General features: G+C 40.6%; 1 protein-coding gene across 5 annotated transcripts in view; it reads left to right on the forward strand.

The window, feature by feature from the left end:
- The window catches only part of SPECC1 (sperm antigen with calponin homology and coiled-coil domains 1), a 101,685-nt gene that overhangs the window by 45,634 nt on the left and 30,211 nt on the right, over window positions 1-25,840 (forward strand). For 4 of the 5 annotated variants that reach the window (XM_075032814.1, XM_075032812.1, XM_075032813.1 and 1 more), the window contains 5 exons: window positions 11,841-13,408; window positions 15,260-15,467; window positions 16,148-16,221; window positions 16,792-16,970; window positions 25,666-25,811. In XM_075032814.1, the coding sequence (XP_074888915.1) occupies window positions 11,841-13,408; window positions 15,260-15,467; window positions 16,148-16,221; window positions 16,792-16,970; window positions 25,666-25,811 (2,175 nt within the window). Of the gene's footprint in view, window positions 1-11,840; window positions 13,409-15,259; window positions 15,468-16,147; window positions 16,222-16,791; window positions 16,971-21,141; window positions 25,812-25,840 lie in introns of all 5 variants that reach the window. The other variant, XR_012651085.1, reaches the window with a different exon arrangement.

The following is a 25,840-nucleotide window of genomic DNA, read 5'->3' on the forward strand; positions in this document are numbered from 1 at the left end:
TCATCCTGTGTTGTTAGTTTTAATGATTTCAGCCCAGTTCCTAGTATCAGCTATTCAGGATAGTGCTAGCTGGCTCCCTTATCGCTATACTAGGCAGAGCTAAAGCTCTGGATGAGCTGTGGAAACTAAATGGCAGTCCTTTCCCCACCCCCTCACTGAAGCAGGCTGGAAACGACAATAAAACTGGGTTTATTATGTGGTCATCACATTTTATTAAACAAAAGGCGGTTGTAATACCAATGCAATGCATACTGGTTATTAAGCATTAAGCAAACAATTTAAAAAAAAAAAAAAAAAAGGTCTTTAGCTTTTAAGTTCTGCCGTCTGTTTTAGGAGGGGAGGAGGAACCTCCTTTCATGTTTCAATTTTTGATCCTTTTTTGTCCCCCCTCTTTCTGGATTAGCAGAGTTTGAGAATTCATGAGGAAAAAGTTATTTTGGCTCAGTCAGCCCTGGCCTTTTGGCCAAGTGTGGGGCAGCATTCCTGAACTGGAGGGTTCAGGTCATGGTTTCCTAATACAAAGCACTCAACAGCAGTGCTGTGTAAAGGCATTTTCTGCTGCTCCATTCCTCTGTAGTGATTTGCTGCTCCCTCAGTGGTACAAGCCGAAGTGTTTATGAGAAGGACAGTGACTTAGATCAGGATCTGCCTTTAACAAAGAAAGCGAAGGCGGGGGGTTGGGGAGAAACCCATGCAGGTATTTTTATAGCCAAATCAATTCCACGATTCAATTCACAGCATAACCTCACGAACAGTTAAATAAACAGGTTGAATAAATTAGCCTTCTAATTGTGACAATGTTGATATTAAGCATTTCCCCACTTAAAATTGCTTTTTGGTTACCCTTTGTGCTTATAGATAAGATGTCAGGTAGAGTTTGGTAGATTAGAGGAGTGATCCACAGCACCTGACTTGACTTGAAGGAGCAGGATTCTTTTCACTTTTCTTTCCTATTGAATTCTTGGAGCAGGAGGTTTTAGGTAATTCTTCTTCATTAACTTCCAGCCACAGATCGGGTGTTAACGTTCAGTTGTGAGAGCAATTGTATATACAGTGTACATGGAGGAATGTATCTACTTGCTACTCTATGATGACCATTATCAGCTGAATTTATATGGTTAGATTTAGGGTTGGTTTTTTGTTTGTTTGCGTTTTAATTTCCTGTACTTCTCGAGAGACTCAACACTCCTATTCTATCTAGTATAACTGCCTTTTCCAGAAATGGAAGTACAGCTGCCTTGTCACCACTGTTAACCCAGTAATGGCTGAGTGATGAACTTCTGGGCTAGATTAGCTGGGAAGCCATTTTCTGAGCTAAAGAGAATTACTTGTATGCAAGCTAGAATCAAGGAAAACCCTGGGATTCTTACTCCAGTTGGCGGTCATTTATCTCAGGAATAATCCTAGTACAGCTGTATGAGTTGAGAAATTAGTTTTCTGTCTTTACCTCAGAGGACATCCACTGCTTTTTCTGAGCAGCACCTTCCTGGGGGAAGTGTTAGTAAACTTCAAGGATGACCCCCAAAGCAGTTGCTAACTACCTTCTGGACAGCAGAAGCCTCAAAACTAGCAGGTAGGAAAACAAAGGAAACCCCAAATTTACCAGCCAGATCAAACTAAAACTCCCCTTATTTCGGTGAAACACCAGAGGTTTTGTCTCCATTCACTGAAAGATTCATATTTATGGAAGTTTTTCTCAGTTTTGTTTTTTTGTTGTTTTTTTTGGTGTTTTTGTTTTTTGAACAGTTGTCTAAAAAAGCCCCAGAATAGAGTTTAGCTTAAAATTAATTTTGCTGTAGGTATGAGATGATTATACCTGATCTCATGTCATTTTGACAGGTGCGTAGGCAGGAAATGTTCCAGAACAAACAGAATCAGGAAGTGTCACAGTACACAGAAATCCCTATAATTTTGGTGTGCTAATGTCACAAGTATATAGAGTCAAGGGCCTCTTAAGGAATATAAGAATTATATTTTTTTTAATCATGAGCTATAATGGTTGTGGAAACTGTAAAATTGGATAAAAAGAAGCAGCAAGTCGGGGTGACTTTATTTAAAAAAAAGAAAATTCTGAATTTCTGTAACTTCCACCAGATTAATTTTGGGATAATGGTACATATAGAAAGTTTTAGTAATTCTTTTTTGGGTGGTAGACAAGGGGTATAGTTAGCAGGTGACTAAAGTTTTTGGCAGGCCCAGTGGTATTAATGGTTCCCAAAAAAGGAGGCTTGTGTTTACTGGGGGGGCATTCCAGTAAGTGTATGATATAGAGTTTCTCTGAACATTTGCTAGACCATTTGCTTTGGATGTCTCAATGTTTGTTACGCCAGGTTGCTGGGTACTCTAGAAATCTAAAGCAGCGCTGTGGTAGATTGCAATTACACTTGTAATCTGCACCTGTGCTGGCAGACATGATGTACATTGTTTGGTTATTCTGTGGGGTTTTGTATACCTCATTTCAGAGATGAACACAGTGGTGTCCTCATGATTCTCTTGGTGCCAGAGGCTTATGGCACAGTGAAGCCCGATGCTTCTTGACTCTTGAGCAGATTTGAAAGGGAAATTTGTATTTGTGAAAGCAAAGACTGAGCATGCTAGCTAAGGATACATATCCACAGAACAATTCTCGCCTCCTCTTAGCTTTGCCAATGTACTTCACAGATATATCTTTGGTCCTTGACTTCTGAGAAAAAGTTTCCTCTTATAGTACAACCTGCACTGTTTTTGTACTGGGTACAAAACTGTATTATATTCAAGATAGGCACATCCAAGCTTGAGTTTTCATTTGAGACTTAGCAAACCTTCAGAAACCCCAAGTAAATGGCGTAAGAAATGTTCAGAGGAACTCTTTTGTATGGACACGGGCATGTCTCTCAGGGTAAAGAGATTTTAACTACTACTGCTGTTATTCAGAGAAGAATTGTACGTGAACGGGCCCATAAAGAGGAAAAAGTCAGCTGAAATTCACAATGAGACTTTGTGAACAGGATTTTTATCAGATCTAGTCTCATTTACCTTCTGAATGTGACCTTGTTTCCACTGTAATAGCATTGAGCTGTGACTGTGAACTTGAGCTTCAGTTCTTGTTGTCATGGGTGTGCTAAGAGCTTGGAACCACTAGATGCTGAGAATGGCTGATCTTCTTTTTCTAATTGCATTTTAACACTTTTTTGGAAGAGTTAAAAGTGGCTTTCTATGTAAGAAGGAACAAGATGACAGAATTATTGATCGGGGTGAATCCAACAAGCTGAAAATAAAATATTTGTGATCTTTAAGAAATTCCTTAATTGTGCAGCAGAGATTCCCTCTTCTAAAACCACTGTATAACTTACTGAAGGGGACAGTGTAAATAGGGCCTTTTGTGGATTCTAAGAGTACTGGACAGTACATCTGTACATTTTTGCATGGTTTAGATGTTAAAATTTGACCTAAATGGAGTTACTTCAAATATAAGGTCATCTCTCCTATTGGGTTACATTCCTGCCATGGGAGAGTCTCTTCTAGTGGCCACCCTTCAAAAGAATGTCCTACCAGTAGTTCACTTGCAGATTTAAATTGATGACAAGTAGTTTTGTCATGACTTAGTCTTTGAGTTACTAAAATAGTGCCTTTTCTCCTGTGCTTCTTGCACCCCAGATCTCTCGACTCATATCTTCTAATTAAAACAAAAAATAAGCCAACCTTTACAAAGTGTTCAGCTCTAACGTCAGTGGTCTCTGTAGTCTTAATTAGGAATTGCTCAGATCAAGATGCTTATTGCTGCTTTTTCTTTGGAACCTGTGGTAGTGTAACTTTTCAAATACAGGTATCTGTTTTTACCTAATACTTTGTAATACAATTTTTATTTCTTTCTGTGGTCTCTTACTCTATTCCTCTGTGTCAAATACCAGTACCTGAGTTGCTTTCCTATACTGTCCACAATGATTACATAGATCAAAATCTTTGCATTTGGTCTTTTAGATTTTTTCCTCCTGTTGCATATTGTACCTATTCCACAGGGAATGTAGTCAGGCAGTCCAGACAGTCTAACAGGCCATTACAATTCTTCAGAAAAAAGAGTTCATGTTATAATTACTTTCTAGTCTCAGTGTTTGCCAAGCGAGTAGAAGGCCTTATTTGAGCAGATGCTTCTATATAATTAGTGCTAGATAATCAAAACCACCTTTGTTGTTCTGCAGCCATCTCCTTGTCTTTTTTAAAGCTAGGTGGAGTCCAAGTGAACCTTCCCAAAGAGTTGCTGACCTGTAAAGGTGTTGGCTCTATGACTAATACTCTGCAAACAGACTAATTCAGGACTGGCCAAGCCTAGGTTTGCTTTGTTTGCTGTTGCATGAAGACTGGGTAGCAGGGAGCATTGTCTTTCTGCAGGACAACCCTAAAAGAAATGGAAAATGGTATGCTCTTCCGAGTTACTGAGGATTATCCAAAGGAGTATCCAACACTCTGAAAAATGCTGTTAGCTAACCTGTCCAGCTCGTTCCCTTTGTCTATCAAGCTGATCAAGCCGTAATAGTTTGTCACAGTGTAATAGTGTCATTCTTTATCCTGACTTTTACCTAAGCTGATGGTGGACCAGAAGTTTTAGACATTTCACTCTCAAATATGAAGTTCTAAACAGCTTAAGCAGTTCTGAAAATAACAGAAGGTGCTGTTTTGTGTCTCTTGGCACCTGTATCTCTTCGAAAATCAGGCCTTCTGCATCCAGTTCCACTCTTGTTCTAACCCCCAAGAAGCACTTAGAACTGATTCAGATCTTCTTCATGAGTTAGTTATGTGCATCCATTCATCAAGCTGTCTTACTGTTAGCATGCCCAGAGGTTTAAGGGTAGGAGCATTAAACAATGTGGCAGAACATTTATAGGGATTTTGCCTCCGTGTAGGTATCTGTATGAAAGAGTGCAGCAGCATGGGTGAGTGTTGCTGATATATCTGCCCTACTTTTCAGCAGTTATGTTTGCTTTTTCTCATGCTACCATGAAATGTGTCAGTCTGTTTCCTGTTAATTAGGATATTAGAAGATCTCTGGTTAGCAGGGAAGTTGTTTTTTAGCTGTTTCATTTGCTTAAACAAAGGGAAAAAAGGGCAGGGCAAAATAGGGCATTTCAATGAAGTAGACATGTATGCAAAACTTTGAAATCTTTTAATAAGAAAGTATTTTAAGAGAGACAAATGTACACCGATCCTTCTGTGCTGTATAGTCATCATTTCCCAAAGGACATTCCTAGTTCACTCTTAGTCAGTCTCAGTATCAGTCTCGGGATCAATGCTGGAGCAGAGTGAAAGTGATCTGCCAAGTCCTTTGGGTTTTCAGTTAAGCTTTGAGCTCTTAGTGGCTTAGCCACTTTTGGAAAATGGATTTTAAGCACCAAGTTAATTAGGTTCCTGAAAACTTTACTCTGAATTGACAAAAGACAGAAAATGTGGCTAGGCTCCCTGTAACATGCACTTCTTTATCGTACGGAGTGAACAGAGTGCAACGGCTCCAAGCTAATACCATCTCTTCTGATTTAGCTGTGACTAAATTCAGCAGATCAACGATGTCATGAAGTCACATATTAATGCATTGTGTTAAGTTGTTCATTGCGTGGCTGGAAGTCACCTAAGTGGTACTTGGGTACTGGTGTAATTTTGAAAATGGCACATAAAAGCTGCTATTACCTGCCTTGGAACACAGCTTGTAAATCTGTTGTGAAAGTCTGACTGTTCAGTTCAATGTCTAGTGGCATCCTAGATGTCTTCAGACATCCCAGTTGCTCTCTGTCTGCCTCTCGAGCAGAGGACAGGTCTCCCACAGGTACTGTCAAATCTTTCAGCTCGTGAAGATATTTTAAATATACCTGAAGGGCATCTGAAATGGCAGCAGACATCTGTATTTTGGCTTCCTACACTAGGTGTCATAAACCAGGTGGGATTAAGGTATACCCGAGACCCAGGTTTTTTTGCATAAGAAACTCAAATTTGGCTAAAAATAGTAATAGGACCTCACACAGGGAAGGCTAAGCACATATGAGTACATGCCTGCATTACCTACCTGTTGCTGTATGTTACCAATGCTGCTGTGGATCCTCAGCAAGATCTTGGCAAAGCCTGAGTAAATGCAGTCATGTTGAGTCCAGGATCTACCTAAGTCACAGCCAGAGGATAAGCTGAAAACCAAAACTGATAAGAAGGACCTAATTCATTTAAGCCACATGTGATAGAGCACAGTAAAATTGTATGGGGAGGTCTTTTTATTTGCTGTACAAGCATGGGCTGTTAATAGTATTCTCTGTACTTAGCCATTCTGCTAAATGCTTGCAACCCACTTGATGTATACTAACCTTTTCCTCAAGGTATCACAGGAATCACTTTTCTATCTGAGGCTTGGGAGTTCTGTTCAGATGGCAAAAATGTATTCAAATATCTTAGCACATGGGAACAGAATTCCAGAACAACGGAAGAATCACAGTCTTCTGTTGGCAGGGAGGCTGTGAGTTAGCCCATAATTTCTTGTTGCTATCTCTTTTTTGTTTTGCTATCCCTTTTTGAGGTGGGAGGGATGGCAGAGACACAAGACAGTGAAATAGTTGGTCTGTTGCAAATGCAGGAGCTGGAATGAAAGAGATGTAACAGTCCTAGAGCAGCGGATAATCATGAGAGTACAAACTTGTCTGCAGGCAAGAGTTCACCTTTTTGAAATGTATGACTTTAACATTGCAGAGTGCTATGAATAGCTTTCTTTTATTTCCTGTTATCCTGCCCTTGCAATTCAAATAAGGTATCCATTGTTTAAAAACATCACACCAAAGATGCATCTGTCTTCATGCTTTAGTCTTACATGACTGAAATGCTTTCTGAAATGAATCAGTGATCAGCATGCTTAAATTACATAGATGAACTCTACATGCAGGAGACTTAGTACCTAGTTAAACTATGGAAGAATTAATTAGTAACTTGAATTTTTAATATGTTGAAGAAGAAAATGTGTTGCTCTTAGCTTAAGAGTTGACAGGATTAAAATTTAGGAAGAAAGCACCAAATGGAACATTCCCTGCTAATTCAGTCCCTGGAACAGCAGAAGCTCATGGCATTAACCTTTGGGTTATTAATATGTTGATGGAGGGAAGGATTAAGGAAAGGGCAGGTTGTGGGACACAAATGGCACAAAGGCCAGAGGCAAATAATCTTGTATTGACTCCAGTTCTAAAAAATAGATTCAAAGCAGAAAGTTTCTGAGGTCAAATGAAGTCACTTCCCAACTGAGATTCTTCCTCTGCTCTGGGATTGGAGAAGCAGGTATTTTAACTTTTAATTGTACTTAAGAGTCAAGTAAACTAAATGTAACTTCAAGGCTAGTGCTTTACTGGTAAGACAGTGATACGTGCTATCTCAGAGCACATGGAGTGTGAAGGCAGATTAATTTACTGAATCTTCATTCCAAAATGTCATGTGTGTGTCCCCGGTGACTATAGTAAAATGTTTGCCACCTACTCTTCCTTACCCTGCTATCACTGTAATTACATTAGCCGTACTGCATGGACTTTACTTCTGGACAGCTGTCCTATGTGTCCCACCTTGGGGGACTGGGAAATGGTTTTCTCCATTCTGTAGTACATTTTCTTCTGCTTGTGGATGCCCCTATGGGACCTGATGTGGCAGGTGCTGAGAGCTTGGATCAAATATAGATCATTATGTGGAAAAACTGAAGAGTAATCCTGATCCTTTCTTCTGTGAAAAACATTGTAGCTATGCAGAAAATGGGATTAAAATGGCAAAAAATCATCATGAGGGGTCAACTTTTATCTCATTAAAGTCCTGCTTTGTTTCTGACACCAGCGGAAAGTCAGCGAGTATTCCCTGGCAGAAAGTGGTGCAAAAAATAAAGCTGCACAGCAGGCCACCAGCCAGGAGCTCCAGGGTCCTAATCCTTACTGACTTGCTGTGACCTTGGGTGAGGCATTTAATTTCTCTCTGTTTCCCTGTCCTGTAACCTAGAGGTAACAATTATGTGTTTCAGAGGATTTGAGTTAAATAGCTGTTAATTTTAAAGCACTTTGAAAATCATAAGCTCTATATACATGTTAAGGTTTAATCCCTCACACCTGAAAAGTATGGCTGGTACTGAAAATGGAGGAGTTCTTACTGGGTGCCAAGGTGAGGAACATGTTGATGAGGTGACCTCGGTCTGAGCGAAACAGGTTTTCAGGCAATAACTCTCAGTGCAGTAATTCAGGAGTAATTCCCAGTTCCTCTAAAGTGGGAGAACGCAAGCTGAGCCCAGTAGCAGAGTGGGTGTGGGACTGAGAGAATGGGAGGTTAGGTATGATGCAAAGGGAACGAGAAATATGCTGTTGGTCAGAGGTAACCTGAGCTTGGATACATGGAACAGTGGGAAAGAGGTTGTGTTCAAAACTGACGGAAGAATAGTTAAGCTAACAAGTTGGACAGGGCGGATGAGCAGTGAAAACGGGAATGAGGTGCCATAGCACCATTTTGACCAAACAGAAAGATGTTCAATAATGGTTTGGGTTTTTTTCCGGAATGTCTCCTTTGAAATGCAGGGCTGATTGATTATTTTTTCTCTTCCCTGCTCACAACAAGCAGCACTTTCTAGGAAGTGAAATTCTGCATGATTCCAGCCACTTTAAGCAACAGCATAAATCAACCCTAGATTGGGTTCTGCAGCTTGGCAAGCATGTGTTTGTCTGGAGTCTCCCATAGCCAGTGTGGGGTGCTGAGCTAATCACATCACCACGGTGACTGCACACCCCAAAATGCAGTTCCTGTATTGTGGGTGCCTCAGCTGTGGGGCTGGCAGTTCCATTTATAACTGCTACACTGCTCAATTTCAAGGTCATTCAGAGGGGGAGTTGCCCATAAAATAAATTTTAAAGTAGTGCTTATACTTGCTTTGGTGTTTTGTAGTCAACATAAATATGCATTCAGAACTATTTCTCTTCTGGGCTCTCTGTGGCTTTTTAGTATTACATGGCACTGTTTTGGAGAGTGGAGAGAGGAAAATACATAAACACTTCTACGTCATGAAAAAAAAACAGGTAAGTTAATGGTTATTGATCGATAGTAAATGCTTCGTGATTTATGGCAGAACAAATCAACAGAGCATGGACTCTTTACAAAACATGTGGGACAGGTTGAGTAAGCTCAGAGCCTGCACTGGTTGTCAATCTGGTGAAGTACAGATAATCAATCCTAGTTAAATATATTTAATTGTTATCCTTATATATACATCTTCCATTGCTCAGGATCATGTTGCAGTTGTCATCTGGTGGCGATTAGAAGCACACTGGCATTGCTACTAGAAGTGCTACTTTTCTCTTAGAAAAAGGTGGTTTTCTCAGTGCCATGCAATTTTTACCAGTGTGTAGTAGCATCATTATTTCTTGTAATGTATATAATACATCAGCACTACCCACTACTTATATAACACTACCCAGTCATGTGCTGACCAGATGACAGTCATGTCACTGCACTAGGTTGGGCATTGCAAAAAAAAAAAAAAAAAAAAAAAAAGAGATGAGTTATTTGGGGCACTTGCTTTGTCATAAAATTTTATTATAACAGTAGAAAACTCCTTCAGATTGAATAAAAGTCCAGGACATAACAAGGCTTTAAATCCACCCCTTAGGCTCCATCGAAGAACATCTTTGGCCATTTGTAGTAAGTATTTTACATCTTAAATCTGTAGTATGGTTATAGCTTGTGTGAGTACTGCTTCCTCTACTCTGGACACTTGTCCTACTGTATGTTCAAGAGATGCATTCAAACAAGGCCTTGTGCTCTCTTGCCTGGACACCTGGGGTTCACCCCACGTGAACCTCTGCCTCTGAAGAAGGAGGAGCTGTGCTCAGCTGGTATTTCTCTGCTGGAAGTGATGTATCACATCATGGTCCATTCAATTTCCCTGTTGTCCTTCATCTTACGGTGTTAGCTGCATCGACATTAAAAGCTTTGCTCATCTGCCGAGCTCAGTGTGAGTGCAGTTTACAGGGGCAAGATCTTGGCAGTTGGAAGCGCTCGGGTTAAGAAGTGGGATGAGCGGTGAGCTGGGGACTTTCACCTCTGACAAGTGAAATGAGTTCTCCGAGTTCTCAGGGCTGGAGACACACCAGCAGCCGTTTAAGTTGCAGTGGAAAAACTCCCATCTCTGCTTGCGTTGCACTTTTCCACTGGGGAGCCGGGAGCTGCCTTGATATGTTGGCGCCTCCAGCTGTAGATGACTAAATGAAGCTGTGTGGGCTGCTTGCTGTCCAGCCAGGCTGTCCCTGCTATCTCTTCCCATAAACACTGGAGCCTTTGTTTCTGGCCTTATCGTGCCCCTGCCACCACAGAGCCCTTTCTGTGCTCTCCTCCCAGCACAGCCCCTCTGTGTTCAGGGGTCTTTTCTTCAGCTGCTCTTTGTCTCCGGGTGTTTATTGTGCCTGCTGCAGAGTGTGTTTGTTTGGGAGAGAGGAGGAGGGGCTCCTGTTTGTGTGGGGTTTATAAACCTAGTGCATTCTTCAAAAGAGATGCTGAGCAAACTGGGTGGTGTTAAGATTAACCCTTCAGTGCCCTGCATTACTGACAGCGCATCACTGCACCAAGATTTCCTCAGTGTGAAAAATGCTGTGGGAGGGTTATGAAGTTGCTTGCTCTGTAAGGCAGGGAGTCCGCTCCCGCTTTGGTCTTAACTGCCTTTTGATTTTCTGTGAGTGCTGCACATGTGCAAAGAGAGCCTCCCAAACGTGGGGAGATGTAATTGATTCTAGGATTTTCCCCCCAGAGTGCTTCTGGAACTTGTTTTTATTGCAAACACTGGCTCACTAGCCCTTTCTGTTTGCATAACTGGCCCTTGCATCCTGTTTATGTGGCTGCATTAGACAATATGTCTTCATTGTACCATATCCCAAAACATTATGGCTCTGTACTTTAGGGCTTTTCCTTTTGAGTAAGGTCCTGAAAACAGGAATTTCTTAAATTCATAGTGTTGCCACTTGTAGTGGAATATAATACCTCCTTTTGAACCAGCTTCTTTTCTTTAAACAGCTTGTTAATGCTTTCATGGTTAGGATAGCTCTTACTGTTTCTTCAGTACCCATGGTCCCATATTCCAAGAGAGTGCTTTGGAAGATGAAGATCAGCAACTCAGAAACTTTATTCCCTTGTAATCACATAACGCTTTGCATTAAGTTGGTTGGGGGAAAAAACCCAACCAACCAAACCAACAACCACCAAACAGAACAGCATCAACTTTCTAATCTCCTTTTGCTCTTCCTCTGCAAGAGGATGGGAATTTATAACACGAAAAATCTCTCGTCCATCTCTGCAAGAAGCTGCAGCAACACAATTGTCTTAGTGTTAGAAGTGCTGGCAGAGTTTTGTATTTCACTGAATCCACAGTCAGCATGAATTTCGCAGAGCGTAATGCAAATACCTTAGTTTTATGTGTGATAACCATACATTTTTTTCAAAGATGGTATCTTTTCTTAAGTTACTGAACTTTTCCCCAGAAATTAATAGGTTTAAATTCAGCATTTCACAAAGTGTAGTGTGAAGAATTTTTATTTTCAAATGATTAATATCCTGGTATTGGGGGTTGCAGTTCATGTATTGCAGCATTTACGTATTATATTATTACACTGGGAAAAAGTTCAGCAGACTGTGTTCCTTTGCGGGGGGTGGGAGAGGAAGAAATGCCAAATAATACGAGCCTTTGAAACATGAATCCACACACTCAGTCATGACTAAACCTATTCAAACACTCAGGTGTTTTTTCCAAGACTGCTCTAGGCTTTAGCATTGTTGTTGTGTGACTTGTTTACTTTATGAACTAACTCAGTTTGCCTCGTCTCTTTCTCTTGAAGGAACAGTTTCAGCTGCAAAGCGCACAGGGATTCCAGCACCCCGGGAAATATCATCATCTGTATCCAGAGAGAGAGCTGTATTGCGTGGTCAAGCCAATACTAGGAAAACACAACCCAGCCCCACCTCTTCTGGTACACCGACTCCTACCAAGCACGTGCGCCCCACTAGCAAGTCCAAGCAAGAGAATGAAACTGGTGACAAGGCTGTTCTGGAATCTCAGGTTAAAGAACTCCTGGCAGAAGCAAAGACAAAAGATTCTGAAATTACCAAACTACGTTGTGAATTGAAGAAATGCAAAGAGAAAGGGTCACTTAACGCTGAAGGAATGGGTGCTTCCAGCCAAAATGTAGAAACAGTATCACCTGTTGACATAGATCCATTAATACGGACCCTTCAGGAAAAAAACAGGACTTTTCAAAAAGAGCTTGCTAGCCTGGGCGAAGAAAATCGTGTTTTGAAAGAGAAATTGCTTTATCTAGAGAACTCTCCTCTCTCAGACACAACAACAAGCAGTGGAGGTGACAGCAGCCTCCCAACCCCAACTACCCAAGAATCCAGTTTTGGAAGCCCATCAAAAAATGTGTCGAGAGGTGAAATGAATGAGCACAGGCAGCATGTGAATGGGGGTGCACTGCGCAATTCAGGTTCTTCCAGCAGTGATGTAACTAAGGCTTCCTTGTCACCCGATGCATCTGATTTTGAACATATAGCAGATGTACCTTCCAGGCCAACATCCTCCAACAGCAACCATTTGAAAGGTTCTAAATGCTCCACTACAGGAAGTTCTCCAAACAATATTAGTGACCTTTCTGTTGCATCTCTTACAGAGAGAATACAAAAAATGGAAGAGAATCACCACAGCACAGCAGAAGAATTACAAGCCACTTTGCAAGAGCTGTCAGACCAACAGCAAATGGTGCAGGAGCTGACAACAGAAAATGAGAAGCTAGTGGAAGAGAAAGCTCTCCTGGAGACTTCCTTTCGTCAACATAGAGACAGAGCAGAACAGCTGAGCCAAGAAAATGAGAAGCTAATGACTCTCCTCCAAGAGCGATCCAAGAATGAAGAAAGCAGAGCTCAGGAGGGGAAGGTCCTTGAACTGGAACAGAAATGTGCAGAAGTTCTTGAAAAAGCACAATTTGAACGAGAGAAATTGCTTAACATTCAGCAACAGTTAACCAGCAGCCTACGAAGCTTAGAAAGGGAGCATCAAGATGCCCAGCAGGTGATTAAAAGCCTGAGAGAAGAAAATGAGAAGCTGCTTAAACTTCTAGAAGTGGAACAACAGAGCAACAGCACAGTGACAAAAACTCTGGAGGACTGTAAAATTGCCTTAGAAGGTCTAAAAATTGAGAATGGCTCTCTCAAAACGCAGTTAGAGAGCGAGAAACAAAAGGCCGCAGAAATCAACGTGATGGGATGCGCTACTGACAATTCTGAGGTGCAAGAGATGCTGAAAGTAGCCCATGCAGAAAAGGATCAGTTAGAAGCATCTTGTACTGAGCTTAAACAAGAGCTGCTGAAGGCAAACAGTGAACTGAAGCACTTTCAGGGTCTGCTAGCTAAGGTAAAGCAGTAACAGCTGTAAATATAATGGTTGTTTATCTGTCCTTCCATAAATAGGTAACTGTTGGTCTTTAGATTGTTATTGAGCCATTGATTATAATTTTCCAGGATTTAAATTACATTAGTTAGTTTTGAATGGAAGCTGGGATCATATGATATTGTCTCTCTTTCTGCTGCTATCTACATATTTTCCCAGGAATAACTGTTAGCATAGCTGTGTTTATAAATTCAAAGCTAATTTCCCCTAATATCTTCTGCAGAATTTACTATTTTAGTAAATAGAATTGTGTTTATCAACATCAGACCAAAGAACAGGTCAATAAATATTGCTTTGATGTTATGTGAACAAATATTAGTGAAAATCACTTGGTAATCCAGATGAAGAGATGGGCATGAGTAGTTAGAGCAAATATTAAGTTCTGAATAAGTAATCATGATTAATTAGTAGTGAACTATAGGTGTCATTGGTAATGAGAACACAAGGACATGAGCTAATGCTCAGAGAAGCTGGTATTTACAGCAACATGACTGATGATGCATGGTCAAGCTCCAGATGAGATTATTTTCATAAAACTAAAATATTTTTACAAAACCGAGAAGTATGCTGTTTTAGGATAGGTAAAATAATGGCAAAAAAAGTTGAGTTATTTTAGAACAATTTTACTCTGCTTCATTTGATAGTTTGTAGCTTTGCTGGAAGCAAGCTTAAGTCAGTTACTGTTTCTATTTTCTGTGTGATTCCGGATGTTTGGAAGAGAGCTGCAATGCAAGGCATCATAGAACAAGTGTTAATAAAGCACAAGCCAGTGACTATGTCCCACCGCTGCAGAAAGAGTGATTGTTTGTACAGCCTTTCCTGTATGGGGAAGGGATCATGAGAAGAATGGTGAAATTGGCTAGTTGCGGAGGAAGAGAGCATTGCCAAAAAGCACCTCCATGATTTGAGCGATTTAGAAAAGCCAGATGTCCTTTCGGCTTAAATAGGTGACCACAGCAAATGGAGTTAGTAGAGGAAGCTCCCAAGTGCTTACTGGAGCTGCAGTTTATGAAGAATAAATGAAAAACTGCTGAGTGCTCAGACTCTGTACCAAACTTTTATTGCTTGGTTTGGAAACCACAGGTTTCCTCCTTTTTACTCTTCCTTTCCCTCGAATTAAGCTGTTTTGAATCATTGGCTCTTTGTGACACCCAAACAAGACCACAGGCTTCTGTAAGGCTGCCCTTCAGTCAGGCTGTGCCAGTGCTGCTCACTGAATAATTTGTCCATACTCGGAGATCTTCCCCCAAACCTGGAAGCATTGATCTGTGGGCCTGAGCCAACAAACTGAAGTGCAGCAGATTCCCCCTTCAGTAATTCCAGATGTCTTATATCCAGAAATACACTTATCTGCAGTAGCTAGCTCCACTACATATGTTTTCACAATCCATTGAAAATGCACATAGTAAAAGCAGCAAGATTGTTAATGTGGATGAACTAATTGTTGTCTTGGCCCTAAGGCAGTGATATCACTCTCATAATGTGACACATAAACAGATGTGGAGCTTTCCAGGAATATAATTCCTCTCTGTTCATTACCTGCAGAGATTGGTTTTGAATTATGGTCATCATATAGAAAATTCAATTTCCTTTGTAGCATCTTGTTTTATTATCTTCATTACCAGGAAAGAAAACTGACATTCATAGCTCATGTATGTTTCCTGAAACTGTCTCATTCGCATTGAAACTCAGTTTATACAATGCTTAGAACACAGGTTCAATTCTTAAGTCTATGAGATGCCCAGTAGAACCTCTAATGCATGATATCTCTTAAGAAATAAAGACAGACTTGCAGCTTGCTTTCTTCCCTTCCAGGCTGAGACTGAGTGTGGTCAGCTGAAAGAGATGTGTGACCGGCAGGCTGAGCAACTGAGCAGAACAAGCCAGAAGCTGCAGGAAAAAACATCAGAGAATGAAGCGGATATAAAAAACCTGAAAGAGACCATTTTTGAGTTGGAGGACCAGGTGGAACAACATCGTGCTATAAAACTTCACAATAACCAGCTCATCAGTGACCTGGAAAGTAGGTGGAGCTGAAAAAAGGATCTAAGTGACCTTATTCAGGGGGCTTAGTTATGGCTGCAGTAGGGAGGAGGCGGCATGTCTTGATATGTGTGACAAGGGCCTGACTTTAGAAGTATTCCAATTGTGGCCAATCCTTTCTGTTCATGCACAGAAGTCACTATCTTAACAGTTAGTGCTATAGCAATAATGTTAGAGACAGTCTCCAAGCCTCATGCTTCAGCGAGGGATGTATTGCCCATTCTAGAAGCTGGAATTATTGGCCTTTTAAAGAGCTTTTAGGGAAAAGCACTAGTAAGTAAGAGCTGTGAAGTCGAAGTTGCTGTCGCGTTGTGGAAGGGGAGCTGCCACCTGGTGGAATGAGTGGCACATTTCGCTTACCAGTGTTACGTCGAGTGTTCCAGGGGTGTGTGTACTAAGTGATCCTGCACATGTGATTCTGTAAATTTAAAAGTCTGGTTTAATGCCTCAAAATAATGACCTATTTCAGAGATGTTTGAGTAACAAGTCTGCTGTTGGTTCCATTCCTGATCCATTGACAGAGTGTCTTAATTTCAGTTTAGTCTATTTAGTGGCATTACTAGAAGCAAAACCAAATAGGCTGCTCTACCTTCCCATTTTCACTTTTCACCTTTGTCTTTGTGTGTTTAATAGTATTTTCCATTTTTTTACTGTTCCTAGGTAAAGCAATGAAGCTGGAAGAACAAAAACAAGATACAGAGAGACAGCTGAAGGCTCTGACTAAGCAAATGAAGGTAAGGCTTAGACTCCATAACAAAGCTAAGCTGAGCTTTGATTGCAGTACTGGATTTGAGAGGAGCATTGTATTTTTGTAGAACAATTGTAAAAAGTTCTTTCTATATCCTTTCATTGTCCATTCTCTTCACTTATTTCTAGTTGTTTCTTTGCCCGTGAAGGAAAAATATAATACATCCTTTGCAAATTACTTTTGCTTTTTCTACCTATGAACTTCTGCTACTATGGAACAGCCGTTCCTGCTTCATGAATCATCAGTAGCAACGCGCTCTTTTCAGCAGCAGTGCTTGTAGTGGTATCACAAGTCTGAATGATCAATAGCTATAGGAGGAACTTTGATCGTACTTTTTGTATTGGAGGGGAGAGCTTAGCATCAGTTTCCTCTTTGTCAATCTCGTCAGTCCTGTGTAGAGAGGCAAGTATTTAGTTTGACCTCGGCATCATCCTGAAATTGTAGTGAATTCCTGATCACTTGTGATCACTGAAAGAGAGATCAATAACTTAAGTGCTCAGCTCAAGTAGGTGCATTTTTACATCAAACAGTTTGGGGTTCTAATTGCTCTTTCTAGGAAGATACAGAAGAGTGGAGGCGTTTTCAAGCTGATCTGCAGACTGCAGTGGTTGTAGCCAATGATATTAAGTGTGAAGCCCAGCAGGAGCTCCGTGTGGTAAAGAGGAAGCTTCAGGAGGAAGAGGAGAAGAGTGCCAGACTGCAGAAGGAGCTGGATGAAGTGAAGGGCAGCAACAGGTTGGTTGGTTACAAAGGCCAAGATCTGATGTCTGTGACTGCTAACATGCATGCAAACAGTGCTTTGTCAATAACTATTCATTGGCTTGGATGTGCATGTTGTCTGTTTTTAACTCTTCTGATGGATTTTGTTGTCTCTTATTCTAAGATGTGCCTCTTTCTTTTTGCCGATCTAATTCTGTCAACTAGGCCATGAAGGTTTTAATCAGCAAATATTAATAACAATTGCCAATATCCTCTTATAGCTTTGTTCTCAATATGGTATTCCGCTGTGTTTTATTGCCTTCATAACTCTCTGTGCAGCTGTATTAAACCATCTGTGAAAAGTCTGGCTGGCTACATATATTCAATGGGACATCCAGAAGAGAACTACTTAACCTGAGAGGAGTCAAGGACTGTGTATGTTCCAATTAAAATGAGGACTAGCTGGACTTCTTTGTTCTGCAAGTCTGATACGTGTTGGCTGAGTGATCAATGCAAGTACTAGGATTCCTCATCTCGCATCTCCTATCCTTCATTTGAAACCTGTTATGTGATTAGTTGTTTTAAATGGTCTGGACTGTGGGTTAGCATTTAGCCCAGAAGTGACTTTGTTATGCAGGGACCCACCTGTAAAACAAGACCCAGCAGAGCTGCAGTGATGAAAATTTGTACAGTGGGAACAAAGAAAGACAAAATAACGCAAATAGTGGTACTGTTTATCAAAACGGTGTGCCAGATTAATTTTGCTCCTCTAGATTTTTCCATTTAATCTCTCTCCCAGTAGTTTTGTGGCCACTGGTAGAATAGCCACAGGAACACGGTGAATCCTGTCACTTCTTTCAGGTGGAGTAACAGTCCAGCTTTGTTGCACATATTTGCTCACTGTTTTCCATTCAGGAGTTTCCACAGCAGCTGTACAGTAGATGGAAGTAAAAAGATGGGAGGGCTTTTGTGCAGAGGTGTATGGATCAGAATTCCTGGATTGAAGGAACAGAAGTACTTCTTTTCAGAAAAATAAAGGAATGTGTTTAAGCTCCAGTTTCATTATCAGAGTCCCCAGTGGATGCAAAGAAAAGCTATTACAGACTATGTATTCAGACAAAATGATTACCAGACAGTACTTAAGTTCTGGGCTCTGTTTCCATTCCTAATTTGTTCTTAATGAAATTTCTCTTGTTTAGAGCGGGGTCCATATATAAGGTCAGGAATCATATACTTGTAGTTTCTCCTCGTTATTCTTCTATTTTTTTAATCTGAAGATGTGTTTGATAATAGTTAAATTGAATAAAAGATGACCTGCTAATTTGCAAACTGGGATATTTATCTTCTATGTATAAGGAACATGGCTGTATTGTCAGCTCTTTGGCAGAAGAAGCCTGAGTTGCAAATACTGCTTTTGAAATTAGATCCCCAGAATCCATACATATGTAGTTCCAGAAGGAGGTATTCAGACACGTATTCAATTAAGTCAGTTTTGGCATTTGTCTCTCCTTCTCTTTTCACATAAATATAGATATATGTCTGTCTCTGCGTCATATTGACTATCTGTATAGCTTGCTTTGAGTATTACGTTGATCATGGAGCCGGATATACTGTTTACAGTGGGCAATATTTATTCTCTTTCAAAGACAGGTGTTGAGACCAAATTTTGTATTAGTCAATTTAAGTATAACTGATTTGACTCACAGTGTCCATGCAGAGAATGTAAAATTTCTGTACTGAGTGGTATGGAGAAGGTAAAGATGCCTACGTAAGGCATTGTCTAAACAAAGCAGTGATCAACAGCTAAGCACTGAAATTTTAAAACTGTACTGACCTATAAAACAAATCCTTGAAGTCGCCAAAGCTCCTGCTAAGAGCCAGTTCTACACTCCCAGTTATTTTTGCATTCCTGAGGTCGCTATCTTCCCCAGCACCTCAGCTTCTTTCACCCAGAAGGTTCTGGGGATATTATCATTGTTGCTTTTAGTCAGCTTTCACAAATGCTACTGCTCAGAATCAGCAGTAGATTTTGGTACCCACCGTGACTTTTAATACACGCTCAGCACTGGTGGAAACAGTTTTGTAGCATGATACCTTAACGCAGTCTATAAAGTATTCCTCGTATTTGCTAATGCCGAGCAGCTGTGCATTGAGCTGAATATCTGACCCTCCCTAGTGAAAGTTTCCTGTCTGATTTTTAAGGTCTGATTGGAAAATGTACCTTCCAAATAGCTTGCTACTCAAAGGTTTTTGGCAAAATCTCAGCCATCTCTTGAGGGTCATTAGACTCCACCTCATAAATTGATCTTGAAGCCAATTTATCTCCTACAACATCCTGCCATTTTAATGTTTGCCTGTGGCTGCCTGAGTTCCTGCCTCCAAGTTTGATTTCACCGTTACATTCTTCTAATGAGACAAAAAGTCATTTTTGGTTCAGGAACAGCCAAAGAACTTGCAGAAAAAATCCTGATGAGGTCATCAGAGTTCATCTGAATGAAGGTAAGAGCCTCCCAAAGGCATCTTTAACACAGATTAAATGTCTAATTCTATGACTAAGAATGTTGGGGGGAGGTTGGACCAGCATCAAACAAACAGAATAAGGAAGAGAGGATTTAACGTGTCCCACGTTAGTACAGATTGAAACCTACAAATTGATTAACCCATGTTTCAGACAGTCTTCTATGATATTTTACATCCTAATTAATATTATTTCTCTGCAGTAAACTGCAAAAGCTTACAATCCACTGTTGTGTAACTGTCTCCTCGCAGGTGGTGGAAATCATAATTATATAGTCTCCATCCTTGGAGGTTTTCAAGACCAGACAGGATAAGATCCTGAGTAACCTGGTCTGACCTCATAGCTGGCCCTGCTTTGAGCAGGATGACTAGGTGACTTCCTGAGATTCCTTCCAACCTGAATTATCCTATGATCCTGTAGCAAGTTTCATCTTTTCAGAACACTCACCTTGGAAATAAATTCATTTTTGTAGCTGTTTTAAGATCAAATATTGAAGTGGTGAAAAGAAATACTGCATTGGGTTTGTAACACAAAGGAAGGAAGTTATTGCTGAAAGTACCCAAATTATGGACGGCTCTTTTTGGCTTCATTACACGCCCATTTCCAAGCCTTTCTGGCAGTACACTGTTTTTAGCAGCAGTGAAAGTTTCAAGGTATTGCTTTGACTCTTTCCCTTCAAGTTTGCAAAATTATTTTGGCACTATAACATCATGTGCCTTGAACCAAGAACACGGAGGGAAGACAGTTGGGCTGGGAGTAGTACTCAGTAAACAGAGAAATTATATCTGTAATTAAATGAGCGACTTCTTAGAATAATAAAAAAAATTAACCAAATCTTCAAACGGAAGCCTAAAGTGAAGATTGTGATGTATCCCACTAATTTGCTTCTGTTCTTCCTCCTAAAGTCTCAAATGCCACAGCATGGCAGTGTTACATGCTTTTTCTCCTGGAAATAAGCTTGTACTCTCTGTGTATTAAACCCTGCTGTCAGTCTGTATGTGCTGATGTGCTGCTCATTTGTGCCTGTGTTTTGCAGCTGTTCTGTCTTATAGAGGTTTGATAGTTCATTTTGCTCTCACTGAAAGTAAGCAAACTAGAATGTCAAAGCAGGGTCCTTGAAGTATTTTTTGTTTGCTCTAGTTAGTGACTCCTCAGAATTGGGGGGGTTTGGGGGGGTGGTTGGTTTTTGTGCTTTTTTTGGTTTTGTTTTCGTTTTTTTGTTGGTTTGGGGGTTTTTTTCCACTGAATGGAGATTATTCCATCCCCTTTGGTGTAAGGACCCTGAAACAGAAAAACTGACTGAGGCAGAGCAGCTCTAGCTGCCTGGGTGTGTTCATGTACCTGTTTTGAATTGATAGTCCTAAATGATTAGAAGAGTGAAGAGCCAGGAACACTACCATCCCTGTCCTTTGAAATTGGTTCCCTGGCTTTAAATACTTAATTTCTTCCTATCTGAGCAACATCAATATTTTTTCTTTTGTATTGTTGTTTGCTTATCACGTCGCAAAGCTGAGTTAGTGGAGTATTAAGGCACTCCTTCAACTGTCCTAGCAACACCATCAGCACTTTCCCCTCTCCCCTTTATTTAGTGATGATAGGATGATTAACTGTAAAATAGAGCCCTGTACCTCAGGATGGGCATTGTATTGCTTCCTATAACTTCCCTGATTGTTGTCTGTATCTCCATAGGTGCCTGATCTCTACCAGCTAACACAGCCCTGAATGGATGCATAGCCAGGCCTGTGAGACACTTCAGGACATACCTTCAACTTGCAGCTGAAAAAGGGAAGTTTCAATTCGAGAGAGCACCTCCAGTTTTTTATTGCCCTGCAAAAGTCAAGTGTATCGCAAAGTGTGAATGCTGCTCGGGTCCACCTCTTCCCCATGGGCAAGAGCCTATTTCTTTGTTTCAGAAGGCTTCTCTCTTCAGAAGACTCCATGAGGCGGAAAAAGTTCTGAATTAGTTTAAAGCCAACTAGGCCATAAGAAGTAATCAGAGATATTTGGGGAACTGAAATAACTGAGGGCTTTTTTGGAGGGATGGGGGTATTTGCCCTGAAACAGAAATTCAAACATGCCATTTTAAGCTTAAGCAAAAAATAAAACTGAGTGTGTATGTCTAACTTGTAAAATTTAATGAGCATACACATTATGAGTTCTCCATATAGTATTATATTCATAGATCTATCTCTGTGTGTCTAAATACATGTATGCCTACAGATCAGTATGTATACATACACACACAAACTTGAGCGGTAGGTTACTGAAATCCAGCAGGAAAACTGAATGGAAACATGAAGTTATTTATTCAGTATCAGCTGCTTTGATGGTTTCAGATTTTTAATATTGTGTTGACAAGGCACTCGCCACTGGGTGGCATGTCTGACTTGGTGTCTGTTAGGAAGCAGGGTGGTGCCCAAGGAGCATGTCCTGCTATGACTTTCACAGAGAATGTCCCATGCAAGGTTTGTCCTGCCTGTGAGAATTGCAGATGGAGAAATGGGAAGGAAAAGAAATGAATATATCAAGCCCCTAGTAAATATCCTCTCAGAAAGGAGTCTCTCATGCCCTTAACTCAGGTGAAGTATATGATGATCAGGGAGAACTTGCTGAAGTTCAGCTTTGCAACTGGAGACACCTGGAGAGAGCTTTACTTGGATGCTAAGGAGGAACTCAGAAGTCACCATCTCTACCAGGAGATCATCAGGATTCATTCCAGGACTGGAATTTCATGTCTTGGCTGTGGGATTCCTGTCCTTTCCTCCTGGATGTGAAGACCTAGCAAGGGCCTGGTCTCACAGCAGGCTGAGCTAGTAGAGAATTCCACGCGATGTCCTGGCTTTGGCATGGCCTTCACCTTTGTGCCGTGCTACTGAAGTGTATGCATATATGCACACTTGTGTTGCCTTTCTTTTCTGTGCTGGCAGCTGTTGAATGTTGGTTTTTTTGTTTAAGAAATATATATTGAAGTGCCAAATAAATGTTTAAGTGTCTGGAATTGTCTGCTGCCTGCCCTTGGCCTCTCTTCTGTTCTGTGCATCAGTAGCTGTGTGTCTCTTCTTTGTGTTCCTTGGAGTTCAGGAGGATTCACAACAATGACAGGAACTGTGTCAAAGACTGGATTGCAGAGTAATGATTTCTGAAAACATGGTTCTGTGGTCCTAGGCCACCTGTAATGAAGAGGTCATTGGAGCAGTTTAGAAATTTCACAAACACACGAAGGCTGTTGTTGCCAAAAATCTATACATTAAGCACAGAAAGACTTGCACCTTGTTGGTGGTCTGTTGTCCACGTATTCCAAACCTACAAAACAAGGAGCCTAACTCTTGCCATTAGAGAAAAGCTTACTGCATCTACTTCTCTCATCGATAAATGAATGAAACCAGGCAGTGGTTTTGTGAAAAGGACTGCACGTTTTAATTCCTTTGTGGCTAAAGTGCTCTGCTTCCTCCTGGAGCTGCTCCACTTAAGCCAGCTGCACTTGCAGCATTTATCTATGTAAACCATTCATTCTCGTTTCAAGGAAAGCATACAGCAGTAGATGACATTTTGTTCAAATCCATCCTTTTTGTAGCAAAGCTTGCTTAGTCGTCTTGGATGGCCTAAGCTATACTAAGCTGAATAAATTCTGTACACAAGGGGTCATTTTTGGTTTGAAGTTATGGCTTGTCATTAATCTTTCTAAGTCATGTTCTCCTATACTGTCCTCCTGAATTATCTTGCTACTGCAAGTTAAGCTCCCACTCTTCTGCTTCTCTATTAAGAAACCCATATATGTACACATACATGCATCCCCTTATCATACAGATTTTTCTCTTTAAAAATGGAAGGTACTCACCAAGTTTCATAACTCTCCATTGCTTGTTGCCTGGCATGTGTGGTTTTAGTTGAAGCAAATAGGTCTCGGCACTGTTCTTCCTACCTTTCATGCCAAGGTTTGCAGCATGAGAGGCCTCAGTTTTCTGATGGGATTGTGTTTAATCTAGGAGGTTGTTTCAGGGTACGTTTAGAAGCCTATTACAAATATACAGCCTTAAAGATTACAGGAAGCATCCTAACAAAATTGGAACCGGTAGTAGCTCCAGCACTTGAATCTTTATAATTACTCTGTACAACGACCAAATAATGGCATGTGATTTCTCAATGGACTTTTCTGTGGCATGGCGTATGGGCTGGTCTAGTTACTCTAACATTATTTAACGTGTTTGCATCCTTTTGCAATCAAAGGCTAGACTGAGGAGACTAGTCTGTGGGATTTGAGCTGTTCTCAGAGTTAAATCCTAACCGATGAAGTGATGGCTGCCTAGAGCATGCCTCTGACTTGCTTTGTTCTCAAGATTGCCAGTTGGCCTACAGGCATTTACTGTTCCTTTCTTACGCTGATAATACTCCACAAACCTGGTGTATGCCCTTGTTACTTGGATAACTAGACAGGACTCTTGCATAGTGGCCTATTTAATTCTTGAAAGTGTAATGGATTGCATTGGGTGGCTTCGTATCTTAAGGCAGAAATCTATCCTTCCTCCATACTTTACTAGAAGCAAGATTCGTTTAGCTTTTGTGGTTTTGTATAACTAAAGTGCAGATGCTATCACCTGTTGATTTGTTTTTTATGCTTTATGAAGCCACAGAAATAAAAGTGAAGGGTAAAACTTAAAGTTAGCAAAACATTGGCTCCCTCAGAGCTCAGTGAATCTTGCCCAATCTGCCTTTCCTCCTTATTGGATTAAATGGAGAATGGAACTGAAATGGCTTTTTCTCTAGCCATCTGCCTCTGCAGGCTCCCCTGGCATACAAGGAGCTTGAATGAATTAGCAAAGAAATAGCCAATGTATGCTTAAAGACAGCACCTCCTTAACTCTGCCAAAAATAGAAACATGAGTCACTCTTATTCTCTTATTCATTGACACCCTTTAGCCCCTTGTATTTTGTAGACTGTGATGCCAAAAGGGAAAGGAAAAAGACTCTGACTCCTATTTTTAGCTCAGCAGAAGTTGTTCAACCCTATAGGCACTTTCTGGATGGAGCTCTCCAGCCTTCTTATGAAATAATTCCTGCTTTTGTATTCATGTAGCTCTTGGTGCCTGCCATACTAAAAAGTAGGGAAAAGTGATGATACCTCAGAACCTGCAGATTAGCACACATTTCTTAAGTAGCTAGGAGATCAGGAAAGTAACGTATAAATACTCTCTTTTTATGTGACTAGACTTTGCTATGTAATTGTAGCTTTCCTAAACTAAAGCTAGGTAATTACACTCGAACTCTACCTGAGAGCTACCGGGTAAGTACAGTGTCAATGCTAAGCAATGTCAGCCAGATCCATAAAATGCATGACTAGAAGCAACAGTTACACTGTATGATTACATTTGCTGTTTTAACACAGCTGTGGACTTCCCTGTACTAACTCCTGTAAGTCCAACACCTAATCTTGACTTAAAAATTTCTTTTCAGTGGAGTAATTTGATGATCTTTTCTGTTAAAACATGAGCCTTATTTGTCTATCTTCATTCCAGCCATTCAGCCATTGAATTTTGGTATTCTTGTGTCTGCTTGGATGAAGCACTTAACAGTTTTATTCCCCATATAACTGCTCGTGGATTGTGATTGAGGGTTTACTTGTTCAGCAGGTGTCCTTGTTGATAAGCTGTAAGAGTTGAGTTTCCAAAGTTTTTCGTTATGAGGTATATTTTCTGGTTTAATTTTTGTGGCTCTTATCTGAACGCTGTCCAATTACTTATTTTCAGTTATGGCATTTTAACTGGTAACAATTACTCCAGCAGTGGTCACACCAATTAAAAACATAGAGTGTAAATTAACATCTTTCTCTTTTGGTTACTTTCCTCATTATACACTGAGGACCACAGTAACCCCTTGGCCCCTGTGCTGTATTGAAAGCCCATCTTCAGGTAACTATTGATGATTACTTACAAGTCTCATCAAGCTGCCTTTTTCTATGATAATCCTTCATCCTGTGTGAGGATGGGGAATGGAAATGGTATGGTTAACAGTGCAGAAAATTTTGTTAGACTCAATGATGTAATGTTTACCAGGCACTCCAGGAAAAGAACATGAACATTCTAATGAGTGGTCCATGTTCTGGGCATTACGATAAAAGATGTACGTTGTTAGATTTGCCTTACTACATATAAAGACCTCTAATTTCTGCTTGCACTTCCTGTTGCCCCTGAGTTTGATCTGATTTCTGCTTTGCAGGCTGACAGCTGAAGAGGTAGAATCTCTAGAGACAGATACAACCAACCGCTGGCAAGGAGTCTGCATTAGCAGAGCATCTCCCACACCGTCAGAATCTGCTGCCACTGTGAAGTCACTGATAAAATCATTTGATTTAGGATGCTCAGGTATTTGAACACTGTATTTTGTAGTAAAA

Source organism: Buteo buteo, chromosome 7, assembly GCF_964188355.1.
Source record: "Buteo buteo chromosome 7, bButBut1.hap1.1, whole genome shotgun sequence".
NCBI lineage: Eukaryota > Metazoa > Chordata > Aves > Accipitriformes > Accipitridae > Buteo > Buteo buteo.